Source organism: Psammomys obesus, unplaced genomic scaffold (assembly GCF_907164565.1).
Source record: "Psammomys obesus unplaced genomic scaffold, mPsaObe1.curated_primary_1811, whole genome shotgun sequence".
In the NCBI taxonomy this organism is placed as follows: domain Eukaryota; kingdom Metazoa; phylum Chordata; class Mammalia; order Rodentia; family Muridae; genus Psammomys; species Psammomys obesus.
Window position 1 is genome coordinate 14,797,397 of NW_026596039.1, and position 21,051 is coordinate 14,818,447.

Below are 21,051 nucleotides of genomic sequence, written 5' to 3' on the forward strand. Positions count from 1 at the left end.
AAAAAAAAAAAAAAAAAAAAAAAAAAAAAAAAAAAACAATGAACCCAGCTTTGCACATGCTAGGAAGACACTCTGCCTTAGCCTGCAATGTCTTATAAAGAATTGAGACCTGGTTCAAGGCTGTAGTCCACAAATAAAAGATTGAAAGAGAGCAGAAAGATTCTAATATTTTCTTTTTTTGAAATATTAAGGTTATAAATATTAAATACTCAATTTTATTGAATAGCGAATATCTAGAACATCCAGGTATTTCTTCTTAATCATATTTAATACTTGGAAATTTTTTATATAATTTGCAATTCACATGAGGATGGCCATGAACCAAACATGATGAATAGTACTATATAGACAAAAATTAATATACTGTGTGCAGATAGTCAAATCTCTTAGCTTTTGAGACATAGTTAAAAGAAAAAAAAAAACCTTAGCGCAAAAGTTTAAAGGGGGCAATTGATACTTCATCCCTGTCTGGTTCATATTTTAGGTGTAGCTTAGCTGTTACTCTCTTCAGGCTCCCTTCTTCCTACTGACAAAGTGACTTTCTATATACAGAGACAAACGTGTTACTTATGATGAATATTTATGAATGGCAACAAAGTAAAGGAAATTTTCAATTGAAACCAATTCATACTAGTACAAGACTAACAGATATTTTCTAATTGCTCTATCTAGTACCCTAAGACTGAACTCATCTTTGGAAGTACCAAGTTTATAACCAAAGAATAAGCTTCTGGGAGAGTCATAATCACCAGGATCAGCATGCAAAATGTTGATATTTACTGAAATCAGAAAAAACACCAAGGAAATTGGTAAACATGCAGTGAGAACACCCAAGAGCTGGCATCACAAAATCTTAGTAAATCATCAAGTCTGTGACAGGAAAAGAAAAGTTGTAGCCTGGAACGACACAGGACAAGGCTGCCCACTCTCTCCATCTCTTCAGTATAGTACCTGAAGTCCTAACTAGACAAATAAGACAACTAAAGGAGACCAAGGAGATACAAACTGGAAAGGAAGAAGTCAAAGTGTCACCATTCCAAGCTTATGGACCAGTGGGGATATAAAAGGACCCGGAGGGGACAGGAGTTCCACAAGGAGACCAACAAAACCAAAAATTCTGGGCCCAGAGGGCCCTTCAGAGATTGATGCACCAACCAAGGACCATGCATGGAAAGGACCTACACCCCCTGCTCAGATGTAACCCATAGGCAGTTTAGTCTCCATGTAAGTTCCCTAGTAAGGGGAACAGGGGCTGTCTGACAACAGGACTCTGTTGCCTGTTCTTTGATCACTTCCCCCTGGCAGGGCAGCCTTGCCAGATCACAGAGGAAAAGTATGCAGGCAATCCTTGAGACTTGATAGACTGGGGTCAGATGGGAGGGGAGGAGGACCCTCCCTTTCTGAGGACTAGGAGAGGAGGATAGGGGTGAAGAGGGAGAGAGGGTAGGTCCAGGAGGAGATGATGGAGGAGGTAATAATAGGGATGTAAAGTGAATAAATTATAAAAAAAAAAATTAAAAGAGAGAAGAAAGGAAGGAGAGAAAGAGAAGAAGGGAGGGAGGGAGGGAGGGAAAGAAAGAAAGAAAGAAAGAAAGAAAGAAAGAAAGAAAGAAAGAAAGAAAGAAAGAAAGAAAGAAAGAAAGAAAGAAAGAAAGAAAGAAAGAAAGACCCCATACGCCACTCTTTAAGCAGTTGTGGGGGTGAGGGAGGCAGTCTTCTAAGGCAGCATGTGGACCATTCAGACTGTCACACATGAGCAAAGCAACACCAAGCAGAGTGTGCCGATTTACTTTTAGAAGTCACTTCTAAATATTAAGAACATGTCCTGAACCTAAATCACTGAACTTTAAAACACAAAAATCTATGTATTTCTCTAATGCCTAATGAAATTATTTTACCCTTGGTGCTCTCTGCACTACTAAAACTAATATGCCTGTCATTTAGCATCAGAAAACACTTCAAACTTGTTAAATTTATAGTGTGTGTGTGTGTGTGTGTGTGTGTGTGAGAGAGAGAGAGAGAGAGAGAGAGAGAGAGAGAGACACTAAATGGCCAATAGCAAGTCCCGGATGTTTCTGACATCACTACATTTTGGGAGACTAAATTTTTCCTTTTATAAATAAGCACACAGACTAACTCAGTGTCTCTCTACAGCATGGTTTTCCAAAAAAATTAATTTTTTGAGATCTTTGCCAAATGCTGTTCTTCTTTAAAGATAAATTAATATTTTCTGTGGCCTATTCCTTCAACTCTAGACTCCCTGGGATATCATCTGAGGGGTCCCATCAACTGTTCTCTTTACATCAAAAATATTAGCTTTATCTATCTTTGCTACCTAACTTCTATTCAGTGATTTAGAAAAGTCATGAAGCTTAACACTCAATACAAGCTTATTATGATACGTACAACTCTTAGGTAAACAAACAAACAAATGCTGAGTTAAGTCATACCATTATTCAATTTGCCACATTTTATTTAATTTTGGCAAGAAGGTAAATAGATAATAGATAAGACAAATGAACAGGTCTTAAATAGAAAGAATTCAGTTATTTACACAAAAAAATTCTATTATTTTATGTGCTAATGTGAAAAAAGAATGTGAAAGTATAACTTGTCTTAAATTTCAGAGACTTTTGATTTTTAAAAAATTACATTTATTTATGCATTCCTTCACTCCTTCATTTGTGCATGGGTGTTGTGGAGGATGTGTCCACATGTGGAAGTCTATAATATACATTATACAACTGTCAGATACTGTTTGAGAAGGTGGAAGTGTGTCTGGTCGCCTCATTTCAGACCCAAACATGTTTATGTCAAGTATCCTCCAAGACCCCCTGTCTGGGAACGGGCACCCCAAACCAACTCTGGGATAGGAAAGGAGAAGTGACAGCAAAAAAGCCCAACAGTTAAAACGGTAGGCTCTTGAGAACAGGTAGAAGATAGACAATTTCCAACAGAGGTTTATGCTATGATACAAAAGCTCCTGCAGGAGAAAGAGGAGTCAGAAATTCTGCATGAGAAGTTCGTCTACGGAGAGAAAATGCAGTTGGGAGCTCCAGCTGCCAGCTTACACTTCCCGCCAGTTTCTGGTGGAAGTCGTGAGAGTCAGATTCGATGCTGCCACTATCTGTTGCTATTTTTTTCTTTTAGGTCCTAAGCAAGGAGACACTCTGCTCTGCTTGGGACTGGCTCCCTCTATTAGGAACTTCACTGGCTGCCTGCAGGGGGAGTGTCAGAGACAACATTGTCGGTTATTCTCCAAACTGTACAGTACAAAGCCAGAAGACAACTCAGTGCAGTCAGCTCCCTCATTCTACCAAGTACATCTCTGGGACCACACTTGACTGCAAATACCTCCATCTGCTGACCCACCTCACCAACCCAATTTTTTTGTTTTCTAAGACAAGGTTTCACTTTATGTTCCAGTTTGTCTTGGAACTCACTTGTATAGCTCAAGATGGTCTTTAACTTACGGTGATTCTCCTTCTCAGCCTCCTAAAGCGTGGAATTTTAGGTATGTACCACCACACCCAAGTTTTCAGAGATAATTTTTAATAGCATTGTCATCAAAATCCATTGATAATTATCATAATAAAACCCTGCCTATTTGTACTTACTCTACTTTACAAACTACTCAAGTATAAAAGATTTAAAAAAGGGGATGGTTAAAAAAAGAAAAAAATGATAGAATTCAGTTATCATACTTATTTGTGATAACAGGAAATAAAAAATAAAATTAACCAAAGTCCTTAAAATGATCAGAAAAATATGAAGTATAGGCAAAACAAAGCAAAGCAAAACAAAATAAAAAAGCCTTTAAAGTGATAATTTAGTAGCCACTGGACTCATTAAAAATGGATGGGCCTATGTGTGACACTTATATTTAATGATAAGGGTAAGAACATACCTTATCTTATGTTTTAGATCTTCACTCTCAGATTCTTCAGAACTTCTGTACTTATCTGGATCTGGAAGCGTGCTTGGATCAAATCCACCATCATCTTCATCACTCCAGTCCAGAAAGGCTTCCTCTTCATCTTTGGCCTAAGAAAACACAAGGAGAATCACAATGTAAAAAGTCAACTGATAATGGGAGAATCATAATATAAGAAGTTAGCTGATAACAGTCAAGTTTCATTATAGATTCAAATAGAATACTCCTCTGATATTTCCAAATTAGACTTTATTATAAAAGCCTTGGAACAAGATTTCAAGACTTTCATGAACTCCAACATTTCCAAAAACAAAGAAAATCTGTATTATCTCAAAATTATAAGAAAATAATAATCCAGAAAGTATAACTCTACTGAGTTCCTTTAACTTGGTAAGAGAAGTTATCAGCCTGACTTTTTCCATGCAACTCATTATCAAAGAAAAAAAGCACCAGGTTGTCTTATCATTCACACACACATGCACATTTTAAAACTACCAAAACATACTAATTGGAAATATCAAAGACCAGAAGTGAGAATGTATTTGTCTGACTTTTATGACAAATGTCTAAGTTTTAAAATGCAATCAGATCTGCAAAAGACTTCTTTTACTCGCTGGAATTTAAGTGAATAAATAATGTGACCAAGCACATTGGGAAGGCAAACATAAAGAAAGGAAAGGGCAGCCCCGCGAGTCTCCTGCCAGCAGAGATTAGGCAAGGCCCAAACAATGCGCGAGTGAGCAGCTACACGTTCAAGGTATAGACATCATCTGTTCTAGAAATTAGTTTGGCCACCTAGTAGATAGGTGGCCACTCAAATGCTGCTATATAAATTAATCAAAAAATATAAGTAGGATTCAAATTTGAAAGTCTAAATAAGCTTTCTGCAGTCAACATATTTATAAAACTTTTTCAGACCAACTATGACAAACCTAATGATTTTTTTTTTATTCAAGTGATTAAGGAGTTCCCAGAAACAGAATCACTATGAAGAAAAACAAAATAAACATCTGCACAAGCTCAAGCCACTGCAGAAATTCTCTTACACATATGAATGGCTCTCTGAACAATCTTTAAATATAAGAAAATGAGAAACAAGTTAAGAAGGTATGGATTAGTCAGTCACCTCTGCAAAAGTCCTTAGTGTTGTTGTTGTTTTTTTTTTTTTTTTTTTTCCTGGAACCAAAATATTAGTTTTAATTTATGTAAAACACGAATGAAATATTTATTCTTTTTTTCTTTCCAATTCTTTTATTCTTTTTTTATTTTTAATTATAATTTATTTACTTTGTACCCCCCCTCTAGTTCCCTCCCTTCCTCCCCCTTCTCCACACACTCCCCTCCCCAAATCCACTGGTAGGGGAGGGTTTCTTTTTCTTCCTTCTGATCCTAGTCTGTTAGGTCTCATCAGGAGTGGCTGGTACAACCACTCTGGAAATCAATCTGGCGCTTTCTCAGACAACAAGGAATAGCACTTCCTCAAGACCCAGCTATACCACTCCTAGGCATATATCCAAAAGAGGCTCAAGTACACAATAAGGACATTTGCTCAACCATGTTTGTAGCAGCTTTTTTGGAATAGCCAGAAACTGGAAACAGCCCAGATGCCCCTCAACTGAAGAATGGATACAGAAATTGTGGTACATCTACACAATGGAATATTACTCAGCAATGAAAAACAAGGAAACCTTAGTGTTTTGGTTTTTTTTTTTTTTTTTTTTTTTTAAAGAAAGCTTCCTGGTAACAATAAAAGGTCTGAAAAAAATATCAGAAGAATGGAGGGAAAACTGCCATTAGAAGCAACAAACAGTACAACTATGGCAAACTGTTATCACTTAGTTGAAAATAAAGATGGCAAAAGAGGTGTGGTGTTGCCATATACTCAAGAGAACACTAATCTCCTGGGCTACAGGATATTCATAATTTTCCAATCTGCTGCTCCTAAAGAAATACACTGTCTGAAGATGAAGACAGAGTTAACTGTAGAAGCTATCAATTTTTTTGGTCTCAGGATATCATCCCACTTAAATAAAACTAAAGATAGCAAAGAGCTCCTCCTAATGGGAAACAAATCAATACTGATATGTTATATCAGAAATCAATTAACTAATGAACTCATCTAGTAACAACGAACTACATAGTAACACAAAAGGTGTATTTTTACAAAAAAAAAAAAACTGTATTTTTTTTCAAAATAAAAAAACACTCCTTCATACTTTTCCAAATTACTAATGGCTGACTGAATCCTATCTGCTACAATGTAATGTGTCTGAAGTATAAGAAGGAAAAAAAGAAAGAAAAAAATATGTACATGTATCCATTTCCCTCTTCCCCATGAGACCATGTTTCTCTGTGTAGCCCTGGCTGTCCTGGACTCACTTTGTAGACCAGGCTGGCCTCTACTCAGAGCTATCTGCCTGCCTCTGCCTCCCCAGTGCTGGGACTACAGGCGTGCGCCACTGTGCCCAGCCTATAATTTTTAATGATATAACAAATCCCTATGTATTAAAAGTTTCTTTAAAACAAACTTCATCCAATATCATTTATATTTTCTTGCATTCTGAGAATTATGCAAATATAATTGGATTATATTCACCCCTTAACTACTCTCCTTTCCTCTACCCACACCACTGTCTTTTTTTTCTTTTTTTTTTAATCCTCAAGTCCAATTTATGTTCCCCATATACTCTGAGTATGACTTAGCAGGGGCTACAACCTTAAAGAAAACTGACTCCCCTTCTCCCAGAGGCTAGGTACCAAATACCAAAAACTCCTCATCTAAGGGTGAAAGTTTGTGCCCATCTCCCCACTCCCCACTGAGGAGTCTAGCCGGAGCCTGTACAGGCCTTGTGCATGAGGTTACCAACCACTGTGGGTTCATATGTGTAAACGTCCTGCTGTGTTCAGAAAATGCCATTTCACTGTGGTTATTCACTGTCTCTGACTCTTACAATCTTTCCACCCACTGCTCTGCAATTGTCCAGAAGCTTGCAAGGAAGGGGTGTGATACAGATGTCCCATTTAGAGCTGGGTCCTCCACAGTCTCTTAGTACCTGCACCTTAACCACCTATGGGTCTCTGTAATTGCCATCTACTGCAAAAAGAAGTTTCTCTGATGACGGATAAGAGATACACTAAACAATAAGTCATTAGGAGTCAGTAAGTACATAAGTCAGTAAGTACTGCAATAAGTCATTAGGAGTCAGTTTAATGTTATGTACCCAGAAAGTTATAATAACAATCAGTCTAACAAGATATGATCAACAGCACAACAATGGTACAGATGGTATGGTGTCACCAACCACTTTCCAGTTGTATTAAAGGCCTGCTCCACAAGAGGAACCCATACCTAGCACCATTACCGGGACCACAGACCTGTGGTGAGACAGGTCATAGGACGTAGGGGAGAACCTACCACTATTATTCTGTTAACAACCTTTTTAAAAAGCACTTGCACTATACCACCTTTATACTTTTACATTAAAAGTTATTGATTTACTTTGTACTTTGGATCATTAATCAGTGAATTTGTAACATCATGCACTGATCACCTGAAAAAGTCTAGACAGAATTATGCAATTCTCCTTATAAGAATCCTCAAATAGGACACATATTTAAATGTGTATTAAACATTTTTCGAAGAAAATTACACTTGTTAGTTCTACCAAAGTAATTTTAAAAACCTTGTAAGTATTGTAAACGTCCAATGATTACTAACTAAATATTATATTGGTGAACATCAGCAACAAATAGCATCAGGTATTTTTTTTTCTTTGAAGTGTTTTCTTCTGCTTATCTTCACAGTTGGATCATGAAAAATTTAGAAATAGTTCTTTCAAATATTTCTTGGGCTAATAATGAATAAACTAATTCATTCACTAAATTTGTTAACTTCTTAGCCATTATTTCTTTACTTATTTAAGCTACCTTTACAAGTAGAATTATGTACAGATGTGGACTAGACATCTCCTAAGATCTATTCAATTTTCTTTCTGATTTTTGAGTGGTGATATTTATATAAAATCTTGGTATGTAGATGCTTATCTGTTTTGTTCTCAAGCTTCTAAACAGTGCTTTTTAAGCAAAAATTTCTAAGAGTCCCTCTTGTTTCTATAAACTGTGGCACTTGACCAAATATATAGAGTTGGTCCTACATTCTCAATTGGCTTCTAGAGTTTCTCTAATTCCCAACTGCCTTTTTGTTTTTGTTTTTGTTTTTGTTTTTTGAGATTTACTTATACTCTTAACAGTTCAAATAAATTACTTTGTTCAACTATATAACATCTAGCCCTTAATATGGCTTTTTAGCATTAATTGTTGGGATCCAGAAGACACTGAAAGAACGACCCCTGACTCAGAGCATGCAAGCAACAAAGGGCGTTTATGCTGCAGATATCCAGCATGCTGGGACTTCCACCTTCGCAACATGGCAGCAGGCCCTAAGGGAGCCGAAGGCCCAGTTTAAAGCCAGAGAGGGGAATTCCTACCGTGACTACTTAACCTCAATTGGGATTGGCTTGTGCCCATGGCGGCTGCATGACTCTGATCAGGGCTTGGCCAGTGCCTTTCATGAAGGTGTGAAGGCTACATGACTCTTATCGGGGCTTAGGGGCTTCGCAAACCAGTCACTAAACAATCTTCCCCAGGCCAGATGTCTTGGCTGTTTCTGATTGGTTGCCCTTTTTCTGTGGTTTTTCCTGTAACTCTTAGGCCTGTTCTGTCTATGCTTAGGCCTTGCTACTTCCTAGCCAGTCGAATCATACACACCACACTCTCTGTACTGTACTACAGCCAATTTATGACAATGACCAATGAATTCAAGGTAGCAATTTTTCGTTTTAGAAACACAATTTGTAAGTACTATCAATTTAGAGAAGCTAGACTAAACAACAAAAGTACTGATCTTTTCTGTTTTTTTGGTCTCTGCTGAGGAGGATTAGAAACATACAACTACAAAATGTGTAGCACCTGTATTGTGAAAAAGTGTACTTCCAATCTAATGCTTTTATTTTAAAGCATATACAACTATTTAATTAAAAAAAAAAAAAAACAAAGCTACTATAAAGTTACTCCTAAACTTCTTCCAAGTTTTACACTGCATGTGTATGCCCTCTGGTCATAACAGCAACAAAAAAGAATATTCTAGCTGTTCTGTCTTTTTGAGATTTTACAAAGAGATAGTTTGTAAAATAATACCATCACTATATTTCCTTTCAGACTCATTTTCATTAGAGATAACACAAGTATCCTGTTGTACATAATCAACTTACAACTGACTGCAAAACGTCACTATGTTAGTACACGGTAGCTACGAGCTCTCAGAAGGGAACTACTTAAGTATTGTAGCAGGGGAGTAATTTGCTAAATTGAAATAACAGAAATGCAATAACAATTAAGGTCACTGAAGAGTAAAGGATTTGAGAAGGACATCAGTACTTGTAAAAGACTTAAAAGAAGGAGGGGGCAGGGTAGTGGGGGTGCACACCTTTAATCCCAGCATGGGAGGCAGAGGCAGGAGTTTAAGGCCAGCCTGTGCTACAGAGTAAGTTCTAGGACAGCCAAGGCTATAGAGAAACCCTGTCTAGACAAACAAAAGAGCCAAGAACTAGCAAGCTCTTTCTACTGTTACTTTGAAGCATATAAATGTCTTCTGACATAATTTATTAGCTTAGAAAGGAACACATGCTCAAATCTTATTTGGATAGAGTAACAGTACCACAATCAGATTCTAGACTAAAGCTATGTAGTAACTATTTATTTAGAGCTTATTATGTGTAATAAACACATATGAACACATAGTAACTGACTCTGCTAAAAGTCTGGCCCCTGCTTTAAAACACACTTCTCCATTAATAGAGTCTGTAATGTACATATATAATTCTAATGCAAGGAAGAGAGTGATATTATATTGGGGGTTGGTCTGGTAAATTCTGCTGAATTCTGGGCCCCAACAGCTGATTGCAGTTCAGATGAGTACATTCTCACCATACACCAGTTTTTGTTGTGTAAACTTTGCTCCTCAATTAGCTCTACTTGGTTAATAATAATAATAATAAATTCTAGACAGCCTGTAACAGGGCAGAAAAGAGGTAAGTAGGGCTTTTGTTCCTGGGTTTGGGGTCTCAGGTAAGAACCCCAAGGCCCATAAGAGTAGAGAGGGGAGAAGAGGCTAAAGAAAGGAAGATGGAGAGAGGAAGTTTGCCTGATGGAGCAGATCCAGCCCACACAGCATGGATATTGGCAAGTAATATGGGGAGGGCAACTGGGAGGTAGCCAAACTAGCTTATAAAGTTAGTTTAAATTGTACCTGCCCAGTTAATGTCCTAAAGCTGTTTAAATAAATCAACAGATCTCTGTCTCAATTATTGGGGAACTAGCCAGGTCATAGAAAAGCTCTCTAGAATTAATAAATATTCCACAACAGCAATACATGTTCTAAAGGTTATTTAAAACTGAAGGCTATAGAAGGGTAGCCAGTAGAGGCTAGATCTGGCACTGGGACTGGGGTGGTGGCAGAGAAGGCAAAATTCATATGAGAAACATCATTTAAATTATGGTTAATGAAACAACAGAAAAGGGATTGGGACACCCAGAAGACCCTAGATGATTGTTTTGAAAGATGAGGTCGCACAGGCAAAGACAAGGGATACAAACGTGTAGTGCAAGGTTAAAGCTAGAAATATTATTAGAAAAAGTGCCGTGAAGGCCTTCTCCAAGCAGTAGAGTCCCTTGCCATAGCTCACAGCCTAAGAAGCAGAAGGCCAGGCCTGCTGGGTTAACTATCATTGGTTCCCTTACGTCGGCATTTTTCATTAACAACCTGATATCCATAAATCTGAGTGTATATGGAGAGAACACTGGAACAGCAGCCATCACTAAGAGATTTATAAAACACTGACTCTACCCTTGAAGCTCTGTAACTTTACTTCAGGTAAATCACAATCTTACTATAGAATTTTATCATCTGGGAATTTAAACAGTATTAAATTAGTCTAATTATGGAGTCTATAAACTAGAAAAAAATAGTATAGAGTGCTCTGTACAAAGCTTGGTAGTCAACACAGATTCTCAACAAATGATGGAAGTAGTAATGCTTTTGTATAACAGAAAGAAAGAAGAGGACTGTTAAAAATTTCAGGATCTGAAATACTGAGCTGACATGTTTTCAAATTTCTGAGCAATCAAAATATCTACTGCTGTGTGACTTCTAGGAAGAACAGAGTACCTGTCTACTCACCCCAGATATGGCACTGGTAACAGACCAAAATATCCCACCCAAGTCCAGCTTAGTAAACTGGAATTACTTACACCAGCACAGATAAGGGGCTACTTGCAGAAGGTGTAGCCTAGAAGCCTAGATGGCTCAAAGACAGCCACATCAGCAAGAAGTTCACCCCAATACAGGTACAGATGTAGAAACCTGCATCCCTTGCTAAGGCACAGTATCTCCTCTCTCCACTAAATGTTTACTGTATAGACTGGGGGTGGGGGAGTTATTTTGAATCTTGTGAGTTTCATTTACTTTTGAGTCCTAGGAGCTTCTCTCTTCCCTTCCAGGAGTGAATGTTTCAGTTGGGAGAAAACTGCTATACATCTATATTAGCCACGTTTCACATTCATGGTAAAGCTTAACATCATAAGGCAATACCAACACAGTGGCGGGTTATTGGGTTATTAGACTGGTACTAATTCACCCTTTTCCTGCAAAAGCACTTCCTCTTACTCTAAGCCCTTTCTCTTTTCACTTTAAATACACAATGATAGAGATGTACATGTTGTTATCATTCCTAATGAGAAATTATAAAGGACTCAACCATGTACATATACATTTATTATGAAATGTGGATGTTGTGAATTCTCATATGCAATATACTCCTGCGATCTCTGTAAGTGGTTTTAAAATCTAACAGAAGTCGTTATCAGTTTTATTACAAGGTTACAAGTAATGGGAAGATAGAAAAGCCAAAATAATTTATAACTTCACATGGTAAAAAAAAAAAAAAAAAGCACAATAAAAGTATTTTCAGAATAATAATTCAGAGAAAAAAAGAACTGATCTAGACCAGCATATTTCTGGATTAGAGACTTGAGGTAAGCCAACATAGATTAAAGTACAGATGAGGAAGCTACTATGGGATATGAAGCTTCTTTTAGTTTATCCACAGCTGATAACAGCCTCTTGCAGCCAGAGAGGCACCTGATCTTTGCCAGTTTTCAGTTTAACTCTGAGAACTCTGAGAGGGTATAAATACCAGAGCCAAGAGAGAGGAGAAGACTTGAGGAGAGAGCCAGAAAAGGAAGAAGGCTGCTGTTGGTTTATCCTGCCACTACTGTGCACTGGACTGCTGGATATCCTGACCATGAAGACTGAAATTGCCCCAAAGAACCCAGTCTAAAGAGGTCTGCGTCCCCCTATCCCTTCTAACATTCTTTCTCTGCTACCTGGGGACGGGGGGGGGGGGTGAATGGGGGCGCTTGGAAGGGAAGTAGAGGCTTAAAGAACTGCAAACAAAATAAAAGTTTAAAAACTAGCACCCACAACAACTGGTAATTGAAACCTGAACCTTTTGTGTCTGAAACATATTCAACACTATTTTTATGGCTTCTTTCAAAAGAAATTCATATACGCATGTCAACAATTCCAGGATTACTTCTGTAGTACCAAACTCACAGTATTAAGCATTATATTCATATGCAAAATATCTATCCTCGTTTCATTCCACCCACATCAGGTTTGAATGAGGGTCACCAGCATCTGATGCTTCTGACTGTTCCAACAAATTATTCCCTGAAGTGCTAGGTTGACTTCACCTTCTGACTAACATTTACCTGCAGGAAATAAGACCATTTTATCTACTTCATATGGACCAACTCTGCTCAACATTTTGGCAGCCACTCATGTAATGGTATGTATGTGACAGTTGTGAGGGAATACAAACTTTGTAAGAGTATCATACTGAGTACAACATACTTTAACAAGTAAAGTACTTATAAAGTGGTAAGTATTTGGAGAATCAATTTTGGAGTGAATGGCTCAGTTATTTAAGCCAACCAAGACATCACAAATTCATTTAAAAATCACCAGTCTTTTTGCTTCTCTTTAGAGAGAATAACAAGTAGAATCTCCTGAAGCCATTTACCTCTCAAGATGTACTTCATGAAATTATTATTAGCCAAATTATTAGGAATTATAAAAATAAAAAATCTAAAACTAAAGGTCATCTTGATAATTTAAAGCACAATCTCTTAACTTAGATTGGTTAAAATTTTCCCTTACTATTTGACAGTGAAAAATGTTTCTTATTTTAGCTGTATTATTGTCAACTGAATTCACTTAGTAATAGTTAAGTATATATTTTGTGTATTTTGAGCATACAATCTTCTAAATAATTATACTTGTATTTTCATGGTAACATTTCATCTATGAAATTGTATTATTTAGCCATGTAACATCAAGGCATAATAATAAACTTGCTGATAGTATATGGCATATGAATCATATATATGCTCTTATTCTTCACCAGTGACTTTCCACTTACTAGGGAACCCACTTGGACACTGAGCTGCCATGGGCTACATCTGTGCAGGGGTTCTAGGTTATCTCCACACATGGTCTTTGTTTGGAGTACCAGTCTCAGAAAAGACCCCTGGGCCCAGATTTTTTGGTTCTGTTGCTCTCCTTGTGGAGCTTCTGTCCTCTCCAGATCTTACTATTTCCCACTTCTTTCGTAAGATTCCCTGCACTCTGTCCAAAGTTTGGCTATGCGTCTCAACATCTGCTTTGATACTCTGCAGGGTAGAGTCTTGCAGAGGCCCTCTGTGGTAGGCTCCTGTCCTGTTCCCTGTTTTCTCCCTCTTCTGATGTCCATCCTTTGTTTTTCTAAATGAGGATTGAGCATCTTACCCCAGGTTCTCCGTCTTCTTTAGCTTCTTTAGGTGTACAGATTTTAGTATGTTTATCCTATATTTTATGTCTAATATTCACTTATGAGTGAGTATATACCTTGTGTGTCTTTCTGCTTCTGGGATACCTCATTCAGGATGATCTTGTTTAGGACCTACCATTTGCCTGCAAATTTCATTGTTTTTAATTGCCAAGTAGTATTCCATTGTGTAAATGTACCACAATTTCTGTATCCATTCCTCAACTGAGGGGCATCTGGGTTGTTTCTAGCTTCTGGCTACTACAGATAAAGCTGCTATGAACATGGCTGAGGAAATGTCCTTGTTGTATACTTGAGCATCTTTTGGATATATGCCTAGGAGGGGTATAGCTGGATCCTGAGTTGCAAATAGATCCATACTTATCACCCTGCACAAAACTAAAGTTCAAGTGGATCAACATAAAACCAGATACACTAAACCTCTTAGAAGAAGAAGTGGGGAAGAGCCTTGAACTCATTGGCATAGGAGATAACTTCCTAAACAGAACATCAACAACACAGGCTCTAAGAGCAACAATCAATAAATGGGACCTCATGAAACTGAAAAGCTTCTGTAAAGCAAAGACACTGTTGTCAGAACAAAATGACAGTATACAGACTGGGAAAGGATCTTCACCAACCCTATATCTGACAGAGGGCTAATATCCAGAATATATAAAGAACTAAGTAAGTTAAACTGCAAAAAATCAAGTAATCCAAATAAAAAATGGGGAACAGAGCTAACCAGAGAATTCTCAACAGAGGAATATCGAATGGCAGAGAAACACTTAAAGAAATGCCCAACTTCCTTAGTCATCAGGGAGATGCAAATCAAAACGATCCTGAGATTTCACCTTACACCCATCAGAATGGCCAAGATCAAAAACTCAAGTGACAACACATGCTGGAGAGGATGTGGAGAAAGGGGAACCCCACTCCACTGCTGGTGGGAATGTAAACTTATACAACCACTCTGGAAATCAATCTGGCACTTTCTCAGACAATATGTTTACCTTTTAAATAAATTTAAGTGTGGCCAATATCTATACATTTAAAAACACATGAGTAACAAGAATCTGTAGCAATTATTCCTGGTAGTTATGTTTTTAGGCATATGAATATGAATTTACAATAAAAAGTCTTATATAACTATACAAGACCCTTTCATTGTTTGTGTGTGTGTGTTTACGTGCTTTTGTCTATTTCAGAAAGAAAAAGAGAGCATCTATATGCCCATGTAGGCCAAAAGAGGCCAAATCCCCTGACTGTAATTACAAGTAATGATGAGGCCCCTTTATTGTGAGTACTTGAAACTGAGAACAAATCTTCTGAAAGAATGCGAGCTGCTTCTCTTCCTCCAGACACGCCTTAAATCATTTTCCATTACTGTGTACATTAGTGCTCTGAATCACTTCTCTGGATGTTAAATTTGGGTGATATGATATATAAAAACATTCTAGCTGTGCTCAGTAAATGCTGAACTGCAGCTAAAAGAAAATTGATGTGACTTTCTTTTCTGCACAAAAGATTTATTTCAGGCCACAAAGGTATTATACCACAAAGGAAGAAATGGAGGCAGTATTCTGGACAGCAGGCTATGGTTTGTATAATTCTGAAAGCAAGACAGGTGGACCAAAAACATCCCGCATAGCTGGTGTCTGACAGTCTGCCTTATTAGGGTGAGACTTTGATCTTACCATAGCTATTAACCAGAACTAATGTACTTGGAGTGAAAATTGTAATCCTTGAAATATTTCTGGTGACAACAATAATGAGTCAGCATGCCTTTTTATTTTCATCTTACAAAAAAGAAACCTCAACAAAGAGATATAATTTTTCATGGTCTGAGGCTAAATTTGGGTTCAATTTATAACATTTTACAACAAAAAATACTGAATATATGTTGCAAAGATTTAATACTGTATAATAACATTAGCAAGTTTTCATCACATTTCTATTACAAGGAGATCTAGATATAACTCAATACAACTAAACAATACAGAAAAATAAGCCATGTGCATACACCAACTAGAAGTTGTTACTTAAAGATTGGTTTTCATATTGTGAAAAGGTTCCTAAAAAGTATTGCACTGGCTAAGAGTGCTTGTACACATTTCAAAACAGAGTTAATTTTACTATCTGGTGCTTTGTAAAAACCAAACCCAGCATAGACTTTAATTAATCAGACCAATGGTTACTTCTGTTAATTACAATACTTCAGGTCCGGTTGAACTTAAATTACAAATTGTCTTAAATTCCGTCTGTCACCTAATTTTGAAAATTCCAAAAAAAAAAAAAAAATAGATACACATCTATAAATCCAACTTTTCTTTTAAAAAAATCTATCTGTGGTAAGAAGTTTCCATAAACATTACGTGTGGGGAGGGGGTACCAGAGAGATGGTTCTGTGGGTAAGAGCACTGGTTGCTCCAATTGAAAAGAGAACCCAGATTCGTCCTCAGCACCACCACAACATGCATAACAGCAATTTCAGGGGACTGGACTCCTCTGACCTCTACATACACCAGGCATGCACATGGTGCACATACACACGTATAGAAAAACATACATATAAAGTGAAACTAAAGAAATCTTAAAAACCAGAAAGAACAAGTCACTCAAGACTCTTCAGATCAACAAAAGAATTTTTCTTGCTCAAAATAAGGACCATTCAGGAAAATTCAACTTCCTTTCAAATCTACAACTATTTCACTGAAATATCACATGGCTGCCTTTACTAGAAAAATATTTTATAAAACAATATGCCTACAAGAGCAAAACAACATTTCTAAGATATTTTGTAATCTGAATCTATTAACTTTGTTATCCAGTCATGTTTTATTAAGTCTGCTCCATTATTTGTTTTAGCCTTAAACTTTCAAATTTAACTGATCTGAACAACATTTAAAATAAAATTTAAAAAATCCAGCTGGGCACAGTGGCACACACCTGTAATCCCAACATTCAGGGAGATAGAGGCAGGTAGATCTCTGTGAGCGCAAGGCCAGCTTGGCCTACAAAATGGATCCAGGACAGACAAGGCTAGACAGAGAAACCCTATCTCAATAAACTTAAAAAAATAAATGAGAAAAAGGCATGATAAACAGTGGCTTGTAATTACCAAAAAGATCGATAACTCTCATTTAAGAATATAATAAATAGGGGTGGAGAGATGGCTCTGAGGTTAAGAGCACTGGCTGCTCGTCCAGAGGTCCTGAGTTCAATTCCCAGCAACCAGCAACCACAGGGTAGCTCATAACCATAATGAGATCTGGTACCCTCTTCTGGTGTGTAAGCACACATGCAGCCAGAACAATGTGTGTGTGTGTGTGTGTGTGTGTATACATATCTTTAAAAACATAATAAATAGACATCAAAAATTCTACTAGATTTTCCACCTAGCTACATACCTAGAACAGAGGCGATTTTCAATTAATAGCAAATTCCTATCTTTACCATAAAGAAAACAACAGCGGACTGTGGCAACGGCTCAGCTGGTAAAGTGCTTGCTGCACAAGCCCTGAGGACCAGGGTTAGATCCTAGTACTCACACGGAAGCCAGCCATGACAGTGCACCTGCAATCACAGAGGCAGGGACAGACAGTCCAGCCAATCGGCATGCTCAGAACAGACTAGCTGCTTCGCTAGTGACCGTGATTGTAGCTCACAAACTAAGATGGAGACTGAAATAGGAAGATACCCAAGTTAAGCCCAGGCCTCTGCACACATGTGTACAGCTGTTACAGATGTGCAGTCACACATGAATCCAACATTAATACATTAAAACACAGTAGTCTCCTTACTTTCCAACTTGTAGTCTTGTTGCTCGTTATAAAACTACTCAGTAGCACTATCATTAAAACGTGATGTATGTAGTCTAAATGTATTTCGCATGTTCTCACAATTTCTTTTTTTAACCAAAAAATTAAATAGTTTATAATTTTAATACAAGGTAATTAGGATTTGATGGAATTCATTTGTACAATGATGACCAAGTGCTAAAATTCTCTATCCTACCCTTCACATTTTTCCGCAAAATAATTTATGAACAAGTATGAATAGGGGTACAATTAAGATAATTTTCCATTCAGCAAGACAAAACAAAACAAAACATGTTTTGCTTATACCGGAGAAACACACTCTGAAATGCATAATCTGGAAATCATAGCTAACTTACCCACTCTATATATTTGCATGAAATTTCTTTTCTTTTTCTGTTTGTTTGGTTGGTTGGTTGGTTGGTTTTCAAGACAGGGTTTCTCTGTGTTAACAGCCCTGGCTGTCCTTGAAATTGCTTTGCAAACCAGTCTGGTCTTGAACTCACAGAGATCCTCCTGCCTCTTCCTCCTGAGTACTTGGACTAAAGGCATGCCTGGCACAAGAGATTTCTTATCTTTCATTTAATGTTTCCAGGTCCTGCATTGAGTTTCCTTCATTGGCTTCCCTAGATGATAGGCTATGAGCCAAATAAGCCACTTCCTCCCCACGTTGCTCTCAGTGTGTATTTTATCACAGCAACAGAAAGCAAACAGGAATCATATACAATGAGAAGAACTACTACGATGTGTGTCTTTGAATCAGAGTAACCAGAGAGGTTAGGTAATTAGTAATGAGCCACGGAAGAGGATGGAATCTTCCAAGAAAGAAGAAACAGACTATAGCATTAAAAGAGATAAAGGAGAAACTAGAATAAAATGAAATGCGGAAATGAATGGGAGAGCAGAAAAAAGAAGGGAATATGGAGAGAGACAACTAACACTAATGACACTTTGAAAAGCTACATGGAAACCTACTACCGTAGAAGCCTCCTGAAATATATATGTATATAATAATAACTTAAATGGGACACCATATAGTGAAGGAGACAATCCCCCAAGTAGACATCTTGTACCACCAAGTAAAACCTCCAGTGGCAAGAATCGGTTAGATCATGTTGACTCACTGGCCAAAGGACCCTCAGAGAGCACCCCACCACTACACACATCTCCACAAATATCCAGACATCTGACAGAATACTGGTGTCTAGCATACAGATAACTCAAAATTTAAACACCAAAAAGGAAAAAAACCACCCAATTTTAAAAATGGGCTACAAAACTAAACAGCTGGTTTGCAAAGGAAAATGATAAAAATGACTAGGAAACACTTTTAGACATGTTCAACATCTTTAGGAAAATCCAGCTTAACACTTGAAGATTACAGCCTAGCCAGAGTGATCATCAGTAACAGATGACAACACATGCTGTAAAATTCCTAAAATGCACACACAGAGACAGACAAGCGGGCAGCCAGGCAGGCGCGCACAAGCACACAGATACACACTCACAGACACACACACACAAGAAATAACACTACCATATGACTCAGCTATATCACCTACAGGCATACACCCAAAGACTCTATATCACACTCCAGAGACACATGTATGTCCACGCTCAATGCTGCTTTAGTCACAGCCCTGGAAAACGAAAGCACGCTGCCGATTTACTAACTGACAAAGGACTAATGAAAAATCAGGGATACACACAAAGTTAAATTTTATTCAGCTCTCAAGATAAACAAAATCTGCAGGGAAATGGATAAAACTCATAAAAACCACAGTGATGTGACCCCAAATACCACATGTTCTCTTACATACTTGGACCCTAACTTTGACTCTTTTGCTTGTTTAAACTGGAGATCTCTGGAAGCCAGGAAATAAGGAAGGAGACATCTGGGGTAAAGGCATCTTCAAGGGGAGGAGGGTAACAGAATACAGGTAAAAGTCAAGTTGAAAGGGGAGTAATAAGAATGGAAAGGGTTGTACTGAGAGGAGGGTGGGGAGTTGCGGAGACAGAAGGCAAGAGTAAAAAGATTATCCATAGGGAGAGTATGTGAAAAAGACACATGGAAACCTATTGTCTTGAAAGCAATTACTAAATAAAAACTAAAGAGAAAGCGAAGGGTATTACCTTGCATAGCTAGATAATGCAGCTCCTAGAAGCAGTGGGCTATCAAAGCTAAAACCCAGTAACAAATTCCCAGTCCCAGAGGTGGACTACTTCCTATAGGAGTTGTGATCAGGGAGGCCTCCAAAGCATGACAAACTCTTGTCAGTCCAATTGGTTGGCCATCAAGAGTAGAGGATGAGACCTTATTGCTGAAGACACCATATAATCTAGTCGTAAGACATACAAAAAACAAGCTGGAAATTCCCTCCCTGCTACCTAGCATCCAAAAAGCTACAGAAGGTACTATACCAATTGCTGGGGAAGAAAAGCCACCAATGATGTTACAGAGCTACAAAGTCTACGAACCAAAAACTCAACTTGCTAGGTAAAATGTACTGAGCTGCTCAGTAGTGGCATGGCCATTGTGGGGCCAACACTAAGGTCTGTTCGTAGGGAGGACACACATGCCTATAACAGCAAGGACAGCTGTGAGCACAAAGATCCAGGGAAACCAGGAATGTTAAACATACAGGAGCCTCTTCTCAATACTTGTTTTCCTGCCCAAAAGGCTGGGAGTAGATTTCGTTAGCAACCTGGTAACCTTTTGCTTTCTGTAGAAGCAGACTTCCCCTACCTTTTGCTATAAAGGCAGACTCACTCAATTTTCCCAGAATGATTATCCAACACTCTTCCCTCCCTATATTATTACCCATCCTTTAGTATGTGCCTTGTGGCCTGCTGACCTCTATGCCATCAGTCGGAGATCACATTAGATCTCAGGTCTTTTAGCTATAGAACCCACCCCCATGGTCACATATATTTTGAAAAATAGTTTCTATGTAGTTACACCTTAAGCTTTATTATGTCCCTGGAATTGGAATGATTATGGAAATTGTTGTTTCCTGGAGAGTCTTTATCAAAGTCTACTATGTTTTAAATATGCTGACAATGAACCACCTGGCATTAGACTCCCAGAAGTCTGATCCAGGTTGGCAATTCAATTTGAACCAGGTTTTCATGTCCTACCACTGGCCCAGAAAAAAACAGTACATATAGCATTGAATTCTTTCCTGTAGAATACTTTAGTACAATAATATCAAAATACATTTTTCCATCATTTTAAAAAAATATTAACAGAAATAAAACCCAAAAGTTAACAGGAGGAAACACTTGTGAATCTAACCAAACATCCATCAGTGAAAAACAATTAAAATTTAAATACATAATGATTTAACATTACATTTCTAATTAACCTTGCAATTGA

The 21,051-nt window shown here is 37.7% G+C and overlaps 1 protein-coding gene across 1 annotated transcript in view; it reads right to left on the reverse strand.

Annotated features, from left to right (window-relative positions):
* The window catches only part of Ddx10 (DEAD-box helicase 10), a 162,360-nt gene that overhangs the window by 14,623 nt on the left and 126,686 nt on the right, over window positions 1-21,051 (reverse strand). The window contains exon 17 of the mRNA XM_055622403.1: window positions 3,908-4,044. Coding sequence (XP_055478378.1) covers window positions 3,908-4,044 — 137 coding nt within the window. The remainder of the gene's footprint in view (window positions 1-3,907; window positions 4,045-21,051) is intronic.